The 20,085-nt window shown below is 35.6% G+C and overlaps 1 protein-coding gene across 1 annotated transcript in view; it reads right to left on the bottom strand.

Annotated features, from left to right (window-relative positions):
* Positions 1-20,085, bottom strand: part of Nkain2 (sodium/potassium transporting ATPase interacting 2) — a 500,786-nt gene that overhangs the window by 414,994 nt on the left and 65,707 nt on the right. The window contains exon 4 of the mRNA XM_010625769.3: positions 14,052-14,132. Coding sequence (XP_010624071.1) covers positions 14,052-14,132 — 81 coding nt within the window. The remainder of the gene's footprint in view (positions 1-14,051; positions 14,133-20,085) is intronic.

Here is a 20,085-nt window from a genome sequence, read left to right as displayed (position 1 = left end):
ACATTTTCATTGCTCAAAGAAAATTAGTATTGTTTCACTAGGAATGCAAAAAGAGTTCATGTTTTATTTCCCTTTTTACTTCCTAATGAGCCTTCCAAAATCCACTTGAGGGATAATAGCCTGGAAATCAAAGTTTTTGATATATAAGAAAAAATGAAAATTTAGTGCAAAAGAAATGTTGAGTAGTGAAAATCACATACAGTTAATTTATTAATTTTTAATGACTTATTGGAAAGAATGGATCACACTCTCAGAAGGGTCCCAGAGAGAGCAGAGGAAGAGGAGGCACAGGGGTTGAACAGAGGGGGGTTTGCGTTTGACACACTGCAGACAGTATTTGGGGGCCACAGCAACATTTTCAGCAGCATGGAGACTCATAAGAGTCAAGTCTATACCTGGAGGCCATTCTGCTGTTGTGTGGATTGGCTCAGTTTGCCTGCTCACACTGCTCTCTGGGAGGACCTTATTTCCACCAAGATTATAAAGGCAAACAACACTGGTTCGCATGCTAGGACTTAGCTTCCACTCACAAGGGCTCCTCTGTATGCAAGGGTCTCACTTTCTTCACTCAAGACAATTTAAAACTTTACTCTGCAAAAGAGATGATGGGAGTTTTGACACACGAAGCTATTTAAAAGGCAGAGGAATTGACAAGGAGGAAAGGCAACAATTTAAGAAAGTAGGAATTAAAGCAGTTAATTTACCAGAGTTATAGCTACTGAAGATGTCACCTAGATTTTACTGGGGAGAAGAAGAATCAACTCCACTATGGAAAGACACAGGAGAATGGAGACACAGTTTATTCTAGTTCCATAATGAGAGTAAGGAAGCCCAAGATGGAAGTGGGAATTCTAAGACACAATTGTGGTTCTCAACCAAACCTGCACAGGGGATACAGGAGTTTCACTACCACAGAGATTAGTATTTTTAGTTTTTGGAAATTCAGTTATGATAATAACTAAAATGTTACAAATAAATTAGAAGTACATCCAACTTCTCTTTGGAGTTAATTCCACTTTGAAGAAATGTTAGGAGAATTTTCTGAAAGGGATTTTGCTTAGGTGTGAAAAGATGAATTCCAGTGTAAGTTCTAAGAGCTCTGGGTAAATCTATTTGGTTGTCTCACATGATACCTTAGCTACAGTTAGTAATTATGTGATAAACTGAGTGCCATGTTAGGGTTCTTGCTTCATTCGATGGGCAGAAATTAAGAACTGTTGGAGTGTCTGGTTGTGAAGGCTCCCAGTTACCTGATAGACAAACAAGAATAACTATGAGTAAGATCGTTAGGGATAATATAACCTGGGCTATATGTCTAAGGAATCAGAATCTGTATTTTACAAATATCTCCAGGTGATGTGTATGACTGAGGTTTGGAAAGCACCCATTCCAAGCAGTCGGCTGTTTGGAGACCTCCCCTCTGATTCCTAGCCCCAGAGTGCTGGACCACAGTAGGAGAGGCAGATCCCACTCCCACGACATGTGGCGTACAAGGGAGCCCCTAGCAGCTGTATTTGTGGGTCTAGACAATTACTGAAATCCTCTCCATTACTATTTGGTTTAATTCCAATGAGCATTGTTAATATGGCCAACAATTCATTCAGTCCCAGAAATGAATAAAACACATTCCCGACTACATTGAAGAAGAGACAGCTAAGTAAACAACTAATTAGAAAATATTGATAAGAGCAACTTGTTGCATTTGTTTTATGTTGTATCAAATGGGCTTATTTATAAACAACTAAAGTGGCCTTGATTGATTCTGTACTGTGTGTGAGCCGTGGGGCAGATTCTCTTGAGTGGTGATCACGGCACAGAATCTTTGAGCAAACTGAAGTTTAGTAGAAAAGAAGGAAATTTACATAAATGTCATGTGTGAATAATCATAAAATTATAGACTTACAGGGGATATTTAGCATCTTTTATTTATCTTAATTTATATTCTAATACCTCAATTCAGCAGTCAAGGATATTGATACACTTTCCCTTTCACACACTGTCTAATCTGTGGGGTCATTTGTGACATCAACATTGGTTTATTCATTTATTTCTCCAATCATTCTTGACAGGGTTTTTAATGAATTTTATTTACATTAAAACAACAACAGTTTTGATTTTTTGATTATTCAGCAATTTTAAAAAATTAATTTCATTGGTAAATTTTAGGTATATAATATGCTGACATTCATCATTGGAAATCTGTACCTTTATGTAATCTGTCTTGTCTCTTTTTCCCCTCCCATTCTCCTTCCCTCCCTTCAAGCCCTCCACCCTTACCTATTTACAAATACTTTGTTTCCATTTTTTCTATGGTACATTTATTGTTTTGCAATTGTCTTCATTACTCCAGTCCTACTTTGTTGGGTTTCATTTGCTGTTCTTTTACCTATGTCTGGGTATAGAAGTTTATATCATAGATTTATCTTAACTATGTTCTTATAATATTTCCATTTATGGTCATATGCACCTCTTTAATACCATGTCCCCAGATCTTGAATAGTAATGAATTTATTTTGGGGAGATTCAAAATATTTCCCGATTTTCATTCCAACCAATTGGATCCATAGTTTAAAATGTACATTGCCTAATTTTTACACAATTACAGATTTTCTAGCCTGATTATATATTGGTCAGACAATATTAGGTGAATGATTGCAAATCATTGTGTATCATTAGCATTCTATGCTCTGAATCATTTTTATGATTGAATATTTTGCATACTTTGAAAATTCTATTACCATCTATGGTAGTGTTCTAAATTTGTCATATGTGTCATTTATTAATATATATCTTTGTTGAATTTTTATCTGTTGGTTGTATTCATTAAGGATTGTTAAAATTCCACACTGTTACTGTGGCAATGACTATTTTTCTTTTAATTCTGTTAAATTTTGCTTTATACATTTTGGATCAATGTATTCTCTTTAGGTAATACTGATTTGCAATATGTTCCATCGGATTGCTTTTTCACAGTGATGGCATTTCACCCTTTATCTTTAGTAGTGTTTCTTACATTACACAGTACATTATCCGATGTTAAAAGGACTATATCATTTTTCACATTACGTTTAGCAGGTGCATATTTTCTGCTGTTTCTAAACTTTGTAAATTTAAATCCTACCTTAAGGTATATCTTTTGTACACACATAAAACTGGTGTTTGTTTCTGTATCGAGACTGATACTCTTAGTCTTTTCATTGGAGTCCAGGTGCTCCATGATTTACCATAGGATTATGCGCAGATGAACCCACCGTACCTTGAAAAATATTTTAAGTCAAAAATTCACTTACTACACATACCTCAGTTTTCATCATGCCTCAGTGACACAGTGCACTGCAGAATATCGGTGCCTCACTTTCACGATCACATGGTCATCTGGAAGCTGCAGGTCCCTGCTGCTGCCCACCCACAAGAGAGTATGGTACCGCAGCCCAGAAGGATGACTGCAACTGTAAATTGAAAGGATGCTTTCTACTAACTGTGTTCAGATTTCACACCATTATATGGCCAAAGACGAAAGCTTCAATTCCATCATTAGTGGATCATCATCTATGTTTGTGCTTCACATAATTACGATATATTTGATATTTTAACACCCACCTTTCTCTCTTGTCTTTTTTTCCTGTAGTTTTTTCTATGCTTTCTATACTTACTATTTACTTGAAATACTCAATTAAATGATACTATTTAATTTTTTCATGTATAGTGATTAGGATAGTATTTGGTTATTTTCATCTATAGTCAGTGGTTACATTTTCTTTGAGTAGTTACTCTAGAAACTGTTATTGAAATATAATTTAAATATATCTTTAATATCTTCATGTAAAGGTGTAATCTTAGAATACCTTAACTCCTTTCTGATTTTCATATTATCATTGTCTTTCATTTTAGTTGTGAATACATTTCCATCCCAATTTTACTTTACTGTTATTATTTTCCACTGGCGTTTCACCCACACAGTTTCCCAGAGATTCTTTTATTTCTCTGGGGTGTCTGTCTGTTTCCCCCTCTGCCTGAAGAACTCTCTTCCATATTATTTTCAGTAAAGGCTTTCTGGTAATTAGTTATGCTGATTCTTGTTTTCTGGAGTGCTTTTATTTTACTTTAATTGTTCAATTATACATTTAAGAAGATATAATTATAAGTTGGCATCTTTAAGGCACTTCATTTAATTTCCTTCCAGATCCATCGTTCCTGTTGAAAGATTCATTTCTGTTGATATTTCTCTTAAGGCAATACATCTTTAAACTCTAGTGGTTTTTAAGATTTTTTAAATTTCAATTTTAGCACTGCTAGGCATATACACCTAGATGTTGTTTTCTTAATATTCTGCTTGAAGTGTAAGAGTATTCTTGTGTTTCTGGGCTGATGTATTTCATCAGTTTAGGAAAATTCTCTGCCATTGTAACTTGAGATATGACTTCTGTCCAATCTTTGTCTCTCTTTCCCTTTTTGGAAAGGAGAGATATGTGTGTATTAAGTCTTTTATAAGCTCAATATTTTTCTAATATCCCTGTCTATTTTTGTTGCCCATTTTTTACATTTTAAATCTTTCTTTGCTTCCATTTGAATATTTTCTATCAACCTATTCTCAATCAAATTTATCACTGCACTTTTGCAACTCCATGAAGTCCATCTAAACCAGGTGCTACTTTTAAATATCATTTAAAATACAAATTTAAATTTCCAACTTGCCTTCTTCATCTTCCTAGTTATTTTGTGTAATTTTACCTTTTGCTATTATCCACATATTAGTTTTAAATTTCTATCATGGAATTAAAATTTCTGGCTCGTCTGTTGTCTATTTTATCTTCAAGTTCTTTCTTAACCATGGGTATCTATTTTAATCTGTCTCATACAACATACATGGATGAATCCTACAGATAACATCTTTCTCTTGAGATATTTCTCCTTTCCGCAGCTACACAGATGAAATGCGGGCAGAAATGCTTGTCTCGGTCAAGGTCAAGAGCAAATTGAGCCTGGACTAGACCTCTGCAACGTTCAGTCTGTGTTGGTTTTTATCTCTGGTTCACTCTCCTCTGTGTGTTTTCAGCTGTAATTCTAATTTGCAATGTATAGATCCTCCCTTATCTTCAAACGCATTTTGCAAGACTGTGAAACATTTTCACACTATCTTTGCCTTCCTTTCATTTATATTTTTAGCTTTGTACAGAATTCATCAAATCCCCTAACCAAAAAATGTATCCATATGCTTGAGTCTGCTTACCAATAGACTCTGCTGATTTATAAGTTCATAAGAAGTAGCCTTGTACGGGCTTAAAATTGAAATCCAAGCCTCTTGTCCCACTCAAACTCAGCAATGGCCTGGAGGGAATGGTATTTTAAAAAATGTTTATTAATTTTATTGGTACATTTAATGTATACAATATAATGACATTCTTTGTTGGAAATATGTACCTTTACACAATCAATCTTGGTTCTTATTTTTCCCAAATCCCCTGCTCTCCCTTCAACCCCACCCTCCCTCCCAATCTACAAAGACTTTGTTTCCATTATTTCTCATTTTCTCATATTGATTCCATTCCCTTCTTTCCTTTCCACTACCCCTCCCATTTCTCCCTCCTTTTTGTCCCTTTTTTCCTATTTCACATTATCTGTTATACCTTTTAGTCCTTATTTATTTATTTGTTTGTTTTTTGTTTTTTTGAGACAGGGTCTCACTATGTAGTTGAGACTGCCCTGGAACTCACTTGTAGCCTTTTAGTCCTAATTTATACTTTAAGTTTCTCACACTAGAGAAACTATTTGACATTTACACATGTGTGTCCTAATATTTCACTTAAGAGTATCGCCTCAATATGCATCCATTTAGCTGTAAATATATCTAATTTATCATTTTTATGGCTTAGTAGCATTCTATTTTATTTAAACACACACACACACACACACACACACACACACACACACACATTTTCTTTATCCAGTCTCCAGTTGATGGGGAATTGGGCTGCTTCCAAGTTTTAGCTATTACAAATAGTGCTGCTATTTGACCCAGCCATCCCTCTGCTGGGTATCTTTCCAAAAGAATTAAAAGAATCATATCACAGTGACATATGAGCACCTATGTTTATAGCAGCACAGTTTGTAATAGCTAAAACTTGGAAACAGCCCATTTGCCTATCAGTTGGAAACTGGATAAAGAAGATGTGGTTTTTTCTTTAAAATGGAATATTACTCAGCCATAAAGAATGAGAAATTACAGTCATTCATGGGAAAATGGATACATATTGAGGATATACTCCTAAGTAAAATAAATAAGTCACACATGTGTAAATACCAAATAGTTTCTCTGGTGTGAAAAACGATAATAGTACATAAGATCCTAATGAGATAATGGACAATGTGAAAGGGGAAGAAAAGGGCTAAAGGTGTAGGAAAAGTAGGAAGGGTAGGGGAAAGGGAATAAGGGAAAAGAAAAAAATGAGAAAATGAAAAGATGGAAATGAAGTGTTTGTAAATGGGGAGGGGAGGAGGGGATGAAGGGAGGGCAGGGGTAAGGGGAGAAAATGAGAACCAAGACCTGTCATGTAAAGGTACAAGATCCCAATGATGAATGTAACTGTACTGTATACCTAAAATGTACCAATAAACTCACTTAAAAAAAAAACAAATGGTGCTGCTATGAACATGGGTGTACATATATCATTTAATTCTTTAGGAAAGATACCCAGCAGGGGAATGGCTGGGTCAAATGGGACCTCCTGTCCAAGCTCTTTGAGGTATCTCCATACTGCTTTCCACAGTGGTTGCACCATCTACACTCCCACCAGCAGTGGAGCAGGGCTCCTTATCCCCTCATCTGCAGCAGCATTTGTTATAGGTTGATTTCTTGATAGCAGCCATTCTTTCTGGAGTGAGGAGGAATCTCAGCATTGTTTTCATTTGCATTTCTTGAATGACCAGTGATGCTGAACATTTTTTCATATGTTCATTTTCTATTTCTAATTTTTTGTCTAAGAAATGTCTATTCCTTTCAGGTGCCCATTTTTGGATTGGGTCTTTAAATTTGGGAGGTCTGTTTTTTAAGTTCTTTATATATTCTAGATAGTACATCTTTGTCTGAGGAACAGCTGGTAAAAATATTTTCCCACATTGTGGGTTGTCTCTTCACACTGTTGGCACTTGTTGATTGGTTGTGCTAGCTCACAGGCAACTGAGGTTTTTTACATAAAATCTTTTCCTACATCAGTGTCTTCAAGAGCTCTACCTAACCTCTCTTCCAGCCAATTTAGTTTTCCTGTTTTAATATTTAGATATTTAATCTATTTTGAGTTTAGTTAGTGCATGATGAGAGATATAGGTCTAGTTTTAATCTTTGGCAAGTTGAAGCCCAGTTTCTCCAGCACCATTTATTAAAGAGGCTATCGGTCCTCCAGTGAGGGTGTTTGGCTCCTTCATCAAAGATGAGGTGGCTGAGTGTGTCTGGAGTTGTTTCTGCATCTTCTAATCTGTTCCACTGGCCCTCAGGTCTGTTTCTTTGCCAGTACCATGCTGTTTTTTATCACAGTAGCTTTGTAGTATAGTTTCAAGTTGGGGATTGTGATATCCCGTAACATCTCTTTATTGCCTAAAATTGCTTTTGCTATTCAGGGTCTCTTCTTGTTCCAAATAAATTTTTTGATTGGTTTCTCAAGGTCTGTAAAGTATGCTTCTGGGATTTCAATTGGGATTGCATTGAATCTATATAGCAGTGTTAGAAGTATGGACATTTTCACTATGTTGATTCTTACTATCCAGGAGCCAGGGATGTCTTTCCATTTGCTGAAATCCTCATCAATCTCTTTTTTCAGAATACTGTAGTTTTCAGGGTAGAGGTCTTTGATTTCTTTCGTTAGACTGATTCCTAGGTATTTCAGTTTTTTGGATGCCGTTGTGCAAGGAATTGATTGCCCATTTCTCTTTCAGTAAGTCCATTTTCCATGTACAGAGAAGCTATTGATTTTTGTGTGAGACATTAGCCACAGCAATTAGACAAGAGAAAGAAATAAAAAGAATAAAGCTAGGAAAGGAAGAAGTCAAATTGTCATTACTTGCAGATGACACGATACTCCGTATAGAAGATCCCAAGAATTCTACCAAAAGTCTTCTAGACTTCATAACCAAATTCAGTAAAGTAGAGGGAATGGCATTGTTAAAAAGCCAACTCCTCCCTTGGGGCACACCTTTCTAAAGCTCTCCTTCCTGTGGCAGATCTCAGCTGGTTTCAACCTCTTCTTGTCTCAAATTTATACACACACGCATAAACACACATGCATGCTGACACACACACATGCAACTATACACAGATAATACAAATATTATCTTTCATCTCCTGGTCAATTTAAAAGATTTCTGTGGTCTACTTTAAAAGAATGATTTTCCTTTTTATTCATTTTTCTAAGTAAAATTTGCTTTTGTGCTTTTTTTTCCCTCTGTTAGTAAGAAGTGAATCTGGAGATGATGATAAATCTTGTTAGACACCTTGATTTCTGGTGATAATGGAGTTGGCTTGACACTGGTAGGAATCTGATATGGGACTCAAACCTACAGTGATGTCAGGACTGAACACACCAACCCGACCGACATATGTATCAGCTGGTAGTTTAAATTGTGACAGTTGATGTCGTTTTCGAGTGAAAGAATGGAGACAGAAAAGTAAAAAGATTCAGGGACTCTATGCCTTACTTTAGGGATTTTATAAGGAAGTAGAAAAGTAAAACAAAAAATACTTTAAAAAGTAAACAAATAAGTCATTAATTCAATAAATTATCAAGGAAAATGAGAAGTAATGGCTACCCAAATTAGTATTGACTATTTCATTTGTAGATTATGCAAAGAATTATATGTACTTCTATCAACAAAACATTTTATTCTTCACCCTGATGCAAAATTGTGAGGTTTAGTTGAAAATTAAAATTTTTATAAATAGGTTGGTAATAGTTAATTGATATTGTCTTACACTGTATACGTTTTGTAATAAGGAAAGCAAAATTTTAACACATTCTCTTCTAAATATTTACTAAATCTAGTATTAATCATCCTGGCTATTCTTTTTTATTAGTAATTGGATGGATAATTTTAATTCTTGAAAAACAGTATTAATGCAAATAAAAGATGTTAATAACAAAATTCCCTCTGTGCTACGTTTTACGTGTAAAGCCATAAATGTAAATTTTTATATAAGCATCAGTTCCATTAAGAAGAAAATATCCAAATGTCAGATACTTTTCTAATTGAATGATTCATTTTATTATAGAAAGACTAAAATGGTATATTTTTCAATGGCACATGATTTCACATAGACTCGTAATTAGTTTTCAGGACTTGTTCCCGATCACTTCCAGTTTATGACATGTTTTCCCTTCTTTCTGCCTCTTACATTCAAAAAGTACAATTTATCCTCTAAGTACATGGCTTTTTTATATGGCAAGTTTTAAAAATAATGCACATCAAGAGCTCAAAAGCAACTATCAAAATTATTAAAAACTGACAGCTTTCTAGAAGTTGTTTCTGAAGGTGTTCATTCCAAAATATACATATCACTGGCTACAATTAATTACTCTTGGCTATGTTTATATTTCCATTGTATATTGAAACCTGGGAGATATGTCCCCATGTCTCTACTTTCCTAAGCTTAAGTAAAAATAAAGTGCACTATTTTAACTGTAAAACACTCCTGTGGTTTTTCCTGCATGCTTTTTACACTTCTTGTTTTTGTTTCTGTTTTTAAAGATATACCATTCACATACATAACCTAACAGAAATTGAGATATCAAAATAGTCATTTGAGGACAAGTGTGAGAATATAGTTTCAACCTGAGTAAATTCCAGTTTTACCATACCTGACAAAGCAAACTTTTAAAAGGCCACAGTCTTGCATTGGTATTAAAAAATTATCTCATACGTTTTATTTTCCTAAGTGATTAACTGAAAAGGTGAATAAGCATAACACATGTGCTTCACTTCTGCTTTGTACTTTAAAGTTAAAAATTACTACAAAAACAAAACCACATCTTCCCTCTTTGCTAATTAACTGTGTTGATGCATGGAGTGAGCTTCCATTTCTCTCCATTACATGTGTGTACAGGACCAGAACTGCCAAGGGTAGTTCACCAAAATCGTGCAGCCAGAAGGAGAATTCCCTAACTGTCCTACCAAGGTCAGTATTCAAGGCTAATTCCCAACAAAGCCACTTTGGGTTATAGGATAATTTAACCTCGGTTTCCTAACAGGACATCACTTGTATAACAACCGGGAAATGACACACTGGAGGTTGCTTCAGAATATCCAGCGTCAACACTAATATCTAAGTTGTTAATATAAATTATGTGACATAATGTTGCGCAATATTTATTTTTGGTTTCTCTCATGTATTATACTCCCTTTATTTTGTCACTTTCGCTGAGATACAATTTTTAAAGGCCATTTCTCTGGTTGAAAAAAATAAAGCTGATTTTAGTTCCCCTTATATTTTATAGAGACAACAATTAAACTATATCGAGTGAAAATGTGAGTAGTGTTGAATTTTCATAGAAGCAAATAAAGGAAATCCATTAGTAATCCAATGTCTCCGAAGAAAGCTGAAGAGCAAATGGCTTGGCCCTCCATATCCCGAATCCTTTCATCGCCAAACACGCATGCCACTCTGCTCAGTGATTCTACTTATTCAGCCCACTGGTAAATGGAAAATGGTTTCTAGAAGAAAACAACACTGCAGAAAATGACAACGCAATGCTTCGGCATGTATATGTTCCAACCTCCCGAGATAAATGTCATTGTCATGTGCCACAAACCTACTAAGAAAAAAGAAACAAAAAATATAAAATATAAAAATGGAACTCTGAAGAGGTAACTGAAATTTGCCTTAGTGCTTTAGCACTTCTTAATAAAATTTGTTATGAGACAATGCCCTAATACAGAACACTTTATGGAAATAAACACGCCTCTTACATATGTGTTGGACTGCAGAATTTTGCTGTGGATTGTGTTTCCCACATTTATTCCTCAGTATGAGACTAACTGACCCAGGGTATCGTGGGCACACCCTTGTACTGTTTCAGTGGGTTGAGAAAAACGGCGGTTCATCTTCTGTAATCTAAGTGTTTTGAGTGGTCTCGAGTTTTGCACTTTCGTGTATCTGCATTTTCCAACTATCATAGCTTCCTCTGACACTGTATTACTTGGAGAATGTGAAGCCCTTCCAACAACTAAGAACTAAATAACATTATTACACCATGCTATTCTCACACCCTCTGAGCAAGGAAGGGAGAAAAAGCTGGCATTGATACCTAGATAACTTTGTCTGTTAGGGTTTCCCTTCAGATTATTTGTTAAAAGGAGTTGTTTTCCTGTGCTCTGCACTGCCAGGGGATTGTCATAATTTGCCTGTGAGCATTGCTTGAATTCTTAGTCATTGGAATGGAAACTCTCTTGAACAATAAAGTTTTAGGGTGTGCACCAAGTAGATGCCCTTCTTAAATGCCATGAGATTCCAAGCTTTATTCTGTGTTTGTCGACATTATGTAGTGCAGCTTTCACAGGAAGCATTATTTCATGTGTTTTTAAAGTGTTATGCTGCATGTTCTACCAAAACCAAAAAAGAATGAATAAAAATGTGTGCATGTATTAATTCAACAATAGGTCTCATATATATATATATATATATAAATACTACTCAGCCATCAAGAAGAACAGATTTGAGTCATTTGTAGGAAAACAGATGACCCTTAAGACCATAATGCTAAGTGAAATAAGTCAGACACAGAAGCTTAAATATGACATAGTTTCTCTAATATGAGGAACTCAAAATATCAATAATTTGAATAATAATACAAAGATGGTCAGAAATAAGGAAGTAGTGTTTGTGGAGATGAAAACAGATCTGGGAAGAGAGAAGAGAGGAGTGGGAAGAGAAGAAGAGGAAACAGAGATGTTGAGGAAGTGATGTGTATAGGTTTCAATTTTCCAAGATTAATGCTATTGCTGTGTATCTCAAATGTATGCCAGTGTAAAGCAAACAGATAAATATGTTCAATAAAAACAAGGAACTCTGTGATCTGCTGAATTATTTCAGTCCAAAAAAAAAAATCCTGAGCACCACCCTTACAGTTGTTAAAGTAATTATTTTAAATTGAAAATATTATTAAAAGTCCTTTCGGGATGGAGTTTCTTTGAAGAAAGTTGATGTCAGAGCAGCAGAGATTCAGAGCCTTTGGAAGGCACATCAGTTTTTGTTTTGTTTTGTTTTTCTTTGCTTTGCATGGCATCAAATGAGTTTTCAGCAAAATTCCTATCTGTGTACCTCTTAGAGCAGCCTGAATGATCTCTTTCATGGGTCACAGTTTCTTCCTAAGAGAAGTGCTGCTACCATGTGTATGGACAATGGTTCCCTGAAAGAGTCACAGAAATGCCATCTGCCAGAGCAAGTTGTGCAGGCTATGCTGACCATTTGGACATAAAACAAAACACATCAGAATCAATTGTACATAACACCATAATGTCACCATTTTATTCTACCTTGTTATCTCTTACTATTGAACCAAAATAAATCAAGATTAGTTTTACTTGAATGAATGCCACATATTTCAGTGAAGTAATAAATGAATACACTAGTCAGCCTTTCAATTGCTGAAACAAATACCAGACATCGTAGCTTAAAGGGGTGAGGACTACTTCACTCATGGTTTCGGAGGAGTCAGTCCGCAAGCAGCAGGTCTGAGGCAGAAACGCTATGGTGAAGGGCTGTCGGGACAAAGCTGCTGAGTTCATGGGAACTGGAAAGAAGAGCAGCGGAACGGAGCCAGAGAGGAGAGGACCAAGGGCCAGGGCAGGACCCAGGCTCGGGCCTCCAGGACCCACCTGGACACACCAGAATTATAATTTATCGGTTGCTCTCAGGCCAACCAAGTCAACACTTCTCCTTAACTGTGCCAACAAGCATCATCAACACTTTGAGTGCTTTGTGAAACTCTGTGCTGGACCCTCACTGTGCCACCGCCACTCCCTCCTTCTCTGCCCTGCCAAAATGCACACCCTACAGAGCAGTAGTTTCTGGGGAACAAATTTCCTCCTCTTCTCTTCCCTCCTCCTCCTCTTCCTTTAACTCTTTCAGGCTTTTATACCATGTGATCATCTTTGAGCTTTAAAAATATCAGTGTAGGGCTGGGGATTTAGCTCAGTGGAGCCGCCACCTTCCTCACAAGCACAAGGTCCCAAGTTCAATCGCCAGTACAACAACGATAAAAAAAAAAAAAAATCTCAGTGTATTTTCAGGGCTATTTTGCTTTATAAGGAAGTATATAAAAGAACATTTTTAAATATGTCTTTCAAAATTAGTATAAAGTATAAGTTTACAACTCTCTCTGGAATCAAGATTTACTACTCTTTTGAGAGGATTATCTAATAAAGATATTCAGTGTTCTTTGTGTTGCAGAAAAAGAACAACAGTAGTTTTAGCGATCAGAAATACATCGTTTCAATTGCAAAGGCACTCGTGTGAAATATATAACAACACATACATGTACACGCATACTTAAAAAGTCTTAGTGATAAAAGACAAATATTTTCAGTCTCTTCTATATGACATTAGGATTATACATGTTATTTATTTCAGTAATAAATTATATCTCCATGATGAAAATTTTATTCAGCTAAAACACCTTGTTTGAATTATTGCTTTACTATTTGGGGTCAGTAAGAAACATGATTAGCAGAGAAATAACCAAACTAAGTGATTTAAAAAGGCAAGACATTCCATTCTGAAAAATGCCTATTCATCTTCAGAAACATCTCAATTAATTTTAGAAAAAGCACATTGCATGTTGATTATCATAATCAACAATTCACATCGATTTTAATTAAAACACAAAGGCCCATTTCTGTGACACAGAAAACAGATCTCTGATGCAGAGATGTAAGTCAGGACACCTTTCCAATTGCCTTCATGCAACGGTACTAAGGTGACAAGAGCGCAGTGGATCTGCCCACTGAGGAAGGGATTTGCTAACAGACTGACTACTGGTGACTCGGCAAATCACATGGGAAATTACCTTTGAGAGGTCCCCAGCCTCCAAGTAGAAGCAGATAACAAACACATTCCACGTAACCCAGAGGACCAGCCAGACAGCATACTGTGGAGAGGCAAGAGAGACATAACACATAATTAACTTGGAATCATTTGAGCAAGATTCAAACAGAACTTGAACTTCTGAACTCCCAAGTCATAAGATTAGTGGGAAATATTAGATATTGCATCTAAGGAAAATGACTAGATATATAGTTAGCTATTTATATTTTCTATTGCTTGAGAGGAATTTATGTTAAATAACAGATCGCAGGAAGCATTCAAATTTGCTAACTATTGCAAAATATAAATACATATCACAAGTATTGCAAAATATAAGTTCATATCACTAAACTTAAAAAAAACTAAATTCTATAATTATTTGATTATTTTAGAAATATAATGAAGAGCCAGGTGTGGAGGTACACGCTTATACACCCAGCACTCTATGAGGCAGATGCAGGAGGATTGCAAGTAATAATAATAATAATAATAATGATAACAACAATAACAACAACAACTATAAAATGATAATAATAAAGGCCTTGAGGGTGTAGTTAAGTGTGGTGATCTTTGGTTCAATTCTCACCAATGAGGGGGAAAATTTACCTATCTCTATAACATGCTGAGTGATATAAAAGTAACAAGGCAAGAAAAAGTTGTACCTACAGGTTTCAGTCATTTAAGAAAGAAAGAAGGGGAAGAGGAAGAGGAGAGGGAGAGAGAGAGAGCAGCACTCATGCAGATGATAATGTTTTGTCATGTTCTTTATTTACAGTGAATAATTTCCCTATTTTATTTATGGCAGAAAGCTAAATAAACTACTTGCTATAAACTAAAATAGCAACATAGTAAAATGTTTGGTAAGATCTGATGAAAGATACTGAACTAAATGCACCAAATATCCTGGAAAGCTTGTCACTGGTGGGTACACTTCCTGATACACCTGAGACAAGGCAGTGCTGCCTTTCTTATATATTAAGTTAATTAAATGCTAAAACTTTTTATCTGCATATGTGTGTAATATGTCATACTCATGATCTTAATCATACTTATTTATTTATTTATTTATTGGTACCAGGGATCAAACTCAGTACCTTGTGGTTTTGAGGCAGGTGATGGCACCATTGAGCTAAATCCCTCGCCCAATAATATATATTTAATATAAAACAAGAATTTGGTGTTTTCATCCTGATCTAGACATCTTCTATATTTTGTTGCTTACATTTACGTGTAAATATTGATGTAAACATATTTGGCTTCATTTTTCAAATTTAGCTAATGATTTTGTTGAAACCTTTGAAGTTAATAATTTTCTATAAGAACACACAAGGTAACAGGTCACGTACACATTAATCGCACACAGAGATTCAGAATTTGCACCACAATGTCTGGCTTTGCCAGACAGTTAGAAGTTCTGACTTCTAACACAGATGTTCTCACGACTTGGTTTCAGCCAAGAACTCACAGGGCTTGGGTGAGGGCGGAAAGGCAGAAGGTGGGAAAGTACCCGGTGCAATGCTTGGGGTCTCCATGCGGGTGGCCATTTCAGTGCAATGACTATGCTACACCATCGCCTCTGCACATCCCCAAAGGATATTTAAAAATGGATTGCCCACTTTAACTCATGTGAAATATTGATGCATGAAGCCGAACTTGCAACCCGGACTTATTTCCTTACTGTAACATGTTCTCTCCCGGAGAAGAAAATAAGAGCCTTTTAATATTTTAATGCCAATATTGACAGGTAGGTGGCATTTAATGAAAAACATTTTTGATTTGATTTCATTAAAAATAATTTATATTTCATTTTAGCATACTACATAATTATCAAGCATTTTCCATATCTTGTTGTAGGAGCTGCATTTGATAATAATTATTGGTAATGATTCTGTGCCTCTCTTTTATCCTTTTTTCCCAGAGTAACCCATCATCAATAGAAGTTATCTATTTTAAATTATCTTTTTATTTTACTTATTACCTTTGCCTTATTTAACTTTCTTTTACCCCTGTTTTTCTTTCTCTTAAGTTCATTTTGTTGTTTTTTCTTCTCTTGCTCTTTTCAATTTAATACCTAGGGTTCATCTGAATTAAACACCTTCCAATTGGATTTTGCCTCTTTGCCTAATTATGGTGGAAATTTTGCATCCCTTTGTAATTTGGCTTGCATTGTTTTATTGAATAAATTCTATTGATCGCAGTGCTCTTAAAATGGCTCATCCTAGTTATTTAAGCACTAGCTCATCCCCAGTTGCTGCAGCTACTATGGGTGATAGAATGGACCATTGTTCGGTCTGAATAGAATTGAAAAGGGTATTTCGCCCGGGAGAGATAGCCTAACAGGGTAGGAGCTGGAGATCACCTAACTCGTACATTTCTGTTACAAAACTCATCTTGCGTTAGCCTCCTGTTTTTATTTTTGCAAAAAAGGTTCATACTTTATGTTACACCCAGAAACACGTTACACGTGATGAAAGAGAAATCCTATCGAGTTGATAAACATCCCTGTGTCTGCAGTTCCAAGGAAAGCACCCAAGAGGCTGGTTTGACAAGAATCCCCAACTATCAGTTAGAACAGTAATCGAATCATCATGACTTCCCTGTTGTATCTGTGACTCTAATGATAAAATCAAATTAGCCAAATAAGACACAATTTAGTTAAGGCTGTCAATCGTAATAAACCTAAACACTGGCTACATTCAGATCCATGGTTACACAGTTATACACGGTCTGCCCAAAAATGTACACAGCCTTCCGGGAAAGCAAAACACCATCACCAGATGGTGGTACCCTCCATGGGGGACCATCAGTGGATGATATGCATCACAGAAAACCCACTACACTGCCACCTTTGGAGAAGAAATGTGCCTTGCAGCATTTCAATAACCAAGGCCACCCGAGCAGCAGCTCACTGCACTAGTGACTGGAAGTTCACGGCCACCACTTGGAGCACCGCCTGTCTCTGTAGAGGCCAAAGGCAACTTGAATTAATCTTATGATGCCTCACTAAATTTAGTATTAACATATCTGTACAAGTGCTTCTTTTCTTGAAGTGTGTCTACATTTTTGGCAAACTCTGTATTATAGATAGTGAGGGAAACTAGGTGGTTTAAAACTAAAAACCTGGCAAGTATTTTATTGGAAAATAACAAGATGCATCCTAATGACGCTGCCAGAGCTTAGGCTCTTCTCTCTTTGATGGTAAAACTGCCTACAGTTAAAGTCTATACGTTTGTGGATTATAAAATATATTTGAACTACAAAAGGATGTGAATTTTAGAATAGTTTTGCAGGTTTCATGTACAGATACAAATTCAATGTTTATTTATTGAAATGATATTAAATTTTAAAGTATGTTGAGAGAAACTGAACGCTATGTCATTGTATTTCCAAAATAGTGTCTAGAAAAGTTGTGGGGAAAGGAGGCTATTACTGAAGACAAATAAATATTGATATCTTTCTCACTAATCAACAGTGATTGCAAAATCAATTTCAGGAAAAAATAGAATTTCTTTTATACTATTACACTGCAGAGGCAAGCATTATTTGAAATGGTGATTTAAATTGATAGTTTGCCTGGCCTTCTAATTTCTTTAATTTTCCTTATGCCTGCAGAGAGAATAACATGTTAGAATAATGTAATATTATGGAGTATTCCATTGTTTCAAAGGAAATCCTTTATATTTTTCTTCATGTATTTTTTAATGCTGCAAGGCTTCTTGAGCAAAATGTTACTCAGTGAAATATTGAAGAACAACTACATTATTCTTCTAATTATGTTTCACTTTAATTTGTATCTTTAAAAAATTTAAGTGTGAACAAATGTTTTATTGGTCTCTGAAAAAAAGTGACTTTACTTAAAACCCTCTCTTTCATTTTGTTTATTTGTCTTCCTTTCTTTAAATATTTAGGCTGCCAATAGCACTGCAGGGATAATTTGTTTTTGTTTAGACAAAAATGCTGGTAATACAATGCCTGCTTGGACTGTCAATATATTAAACACATACACACACACACACACACACACACACACACACACATATATGAGTGAAATTGAATTAGTAAGTTTCTCTTAAAAGTTTCCGAATCTAGAAAACTATTACTTAGCAATATTAGCACTGGAAGGTGAAAGAGGAAAGCACAACCAGACTCCTTGTCATATGGGTCTTTAAGTGCTGGGTCAGAGTTAGGCCACGGAGCACGCATGTTTCAGCTGAGTGCAGTGAGGGCAGCCCGTGCTGGGGAGCTACCGAGAACGTGACAGGGTGTCACTGAGCTACTCTCTTGATTCGAGCTACATCTGTGTTGGATGCGATCAAGGCGATCCATGGGAATGTTATCTGACACGATTATCTGTACTGTAATGCCAAGCCGCAGTCAGCGCAGCGATGTCATGGATATCATACTGTTAATACAAATGTGAAGATACCATCAGATCTACGAACTGTTCCTGAGATGCTTTCATCAATACAGGACATCGTTAAGGAAATTTCGTTAAGCAAAACATTAAAAAGGTTGAGAATCGTTAACAGGTGTTATGAACACTGAAGATGTGCTAATAGAAATGAGTGGATGCTCATAAAGTAAAATTAGCATTCCTGGTTAAAAAAAAAGGAAATACATTCATCTTCTGTTAAAAGTTAATTATATGTTAGCTTAATAAACTTATCTACAGTAGTGGCGTCGTGTAATCTCTTCAGGTGCTCTTTTCACTTCTTTATCCATTATGATAAAGAGCTAAATAGATACAAATAAGGCAATCTATTTCCTAAGGTCATCTCATGACCAGACGTAGTCTGCTTTATGATACAAACCCCATGTTCATACCCACACATCTTGTCACATCTAATTCATGTAATTATAGATCATGCTACAGATCAAAGATGAAGGCAGATTTTTTACCTTTTTTCAAGATAATCGCTGTTATCCAATAAAGATATCTCGTAATCTTTGCATAGACATCCTAAAATGCATAACTTTTAGTTGATTATAAAATAAGATACATCATTTTCCCCATTAACAGAAATTTCCTATTGTAGAAAATATTTGGAATCTTTGAACATCAGAAAGGAAAGATTATGAAAACTATATGCTTAGAAATAAACACCAGTACCAGTGTAAGTTTCCAATATTTTTTCCTGTGAATACATGATTAAATCATGCATGCCTAAATTAAATAAGAATCTTTCTGTGCATTCCTCTCCCTGATTCTTTTCATTTGGTGAACAGGTCCCACTGAGGCATCTATAACATACTTTACAGATCTAGCACGGACTCTGAGTCATCACACTAATTATCTACTGTTTAACTTTTTGGGCTTTCACTGTTTTTTTTCTTTTTTTTCAGCTTTAATTGAGTTTATTGGTACATTTTAGGGATACAGTACAGTTACATTCATTGTTGGGATCTTGTACCTCTACATGACAGGTCTTGGTTCTCATTTTTTCCCCTTACCCCTGCCCTCCCTTCACCCCCTCCTCCCCTCCCCATCTACAAACACTTTATTTTCATCTTTTCATTCTCTCACATTTTTTTCTTTTCCCTTATTACCCTTCCCCTACCCATCCCACCTTCCCTACACCTTTAGCTCCTTTCTTCCCATTTCTAAATGTCAGTAATCTTATTAGGATCTTATGTATTATTGCAGATTATTCACACCAGGGAAACTATTCCATATTTACACATGTGTGACTTATTTATTTCACTTAGGAATATATCTTCAATATGTATCCGTTAGTAGGACCAATTTTCAAAATTTAGAGTTTGCTGAAAAATGTTTAGTTTAGCTGGATGTATGCATTCTTTTGGAAATTATATCTGATGATATTTTGCTTGAAAAAACTATTTTGAGGAAAGACTATCAATGTTTGGACGTTCAGTGGGTATTAGGATACCCAGTGGGCCATGGACACATAAATGTGGGTATTAAGTTTTATGCACATAGAAGTAAAAAGCACGCTCAAAAGGTTTTCTATGCTTTTTTCTTTTTGGTACCGGGGATTGAACTTAGGTGGCACCAC

The sequence above is a fragment of the Fukomys damarensis genome, unplaced genomic scaffold (assembly GCF_012274545.1).
Source record: "Fukomys damarensis isolate Sample0158 unplaced genomic scaffold, DMR_v1.0_HiC HiC_scaffold_14, whole genome shotgun sequence".
NCBI lineage: Eukaryota > Metazoa > Chordata > Mammalia > Rodentia > Bathyergidae > Fukomys > Fukomys damarensis.
This window is presented reverse-complemented; position numbering and strand designations above follow the sequence as displayed.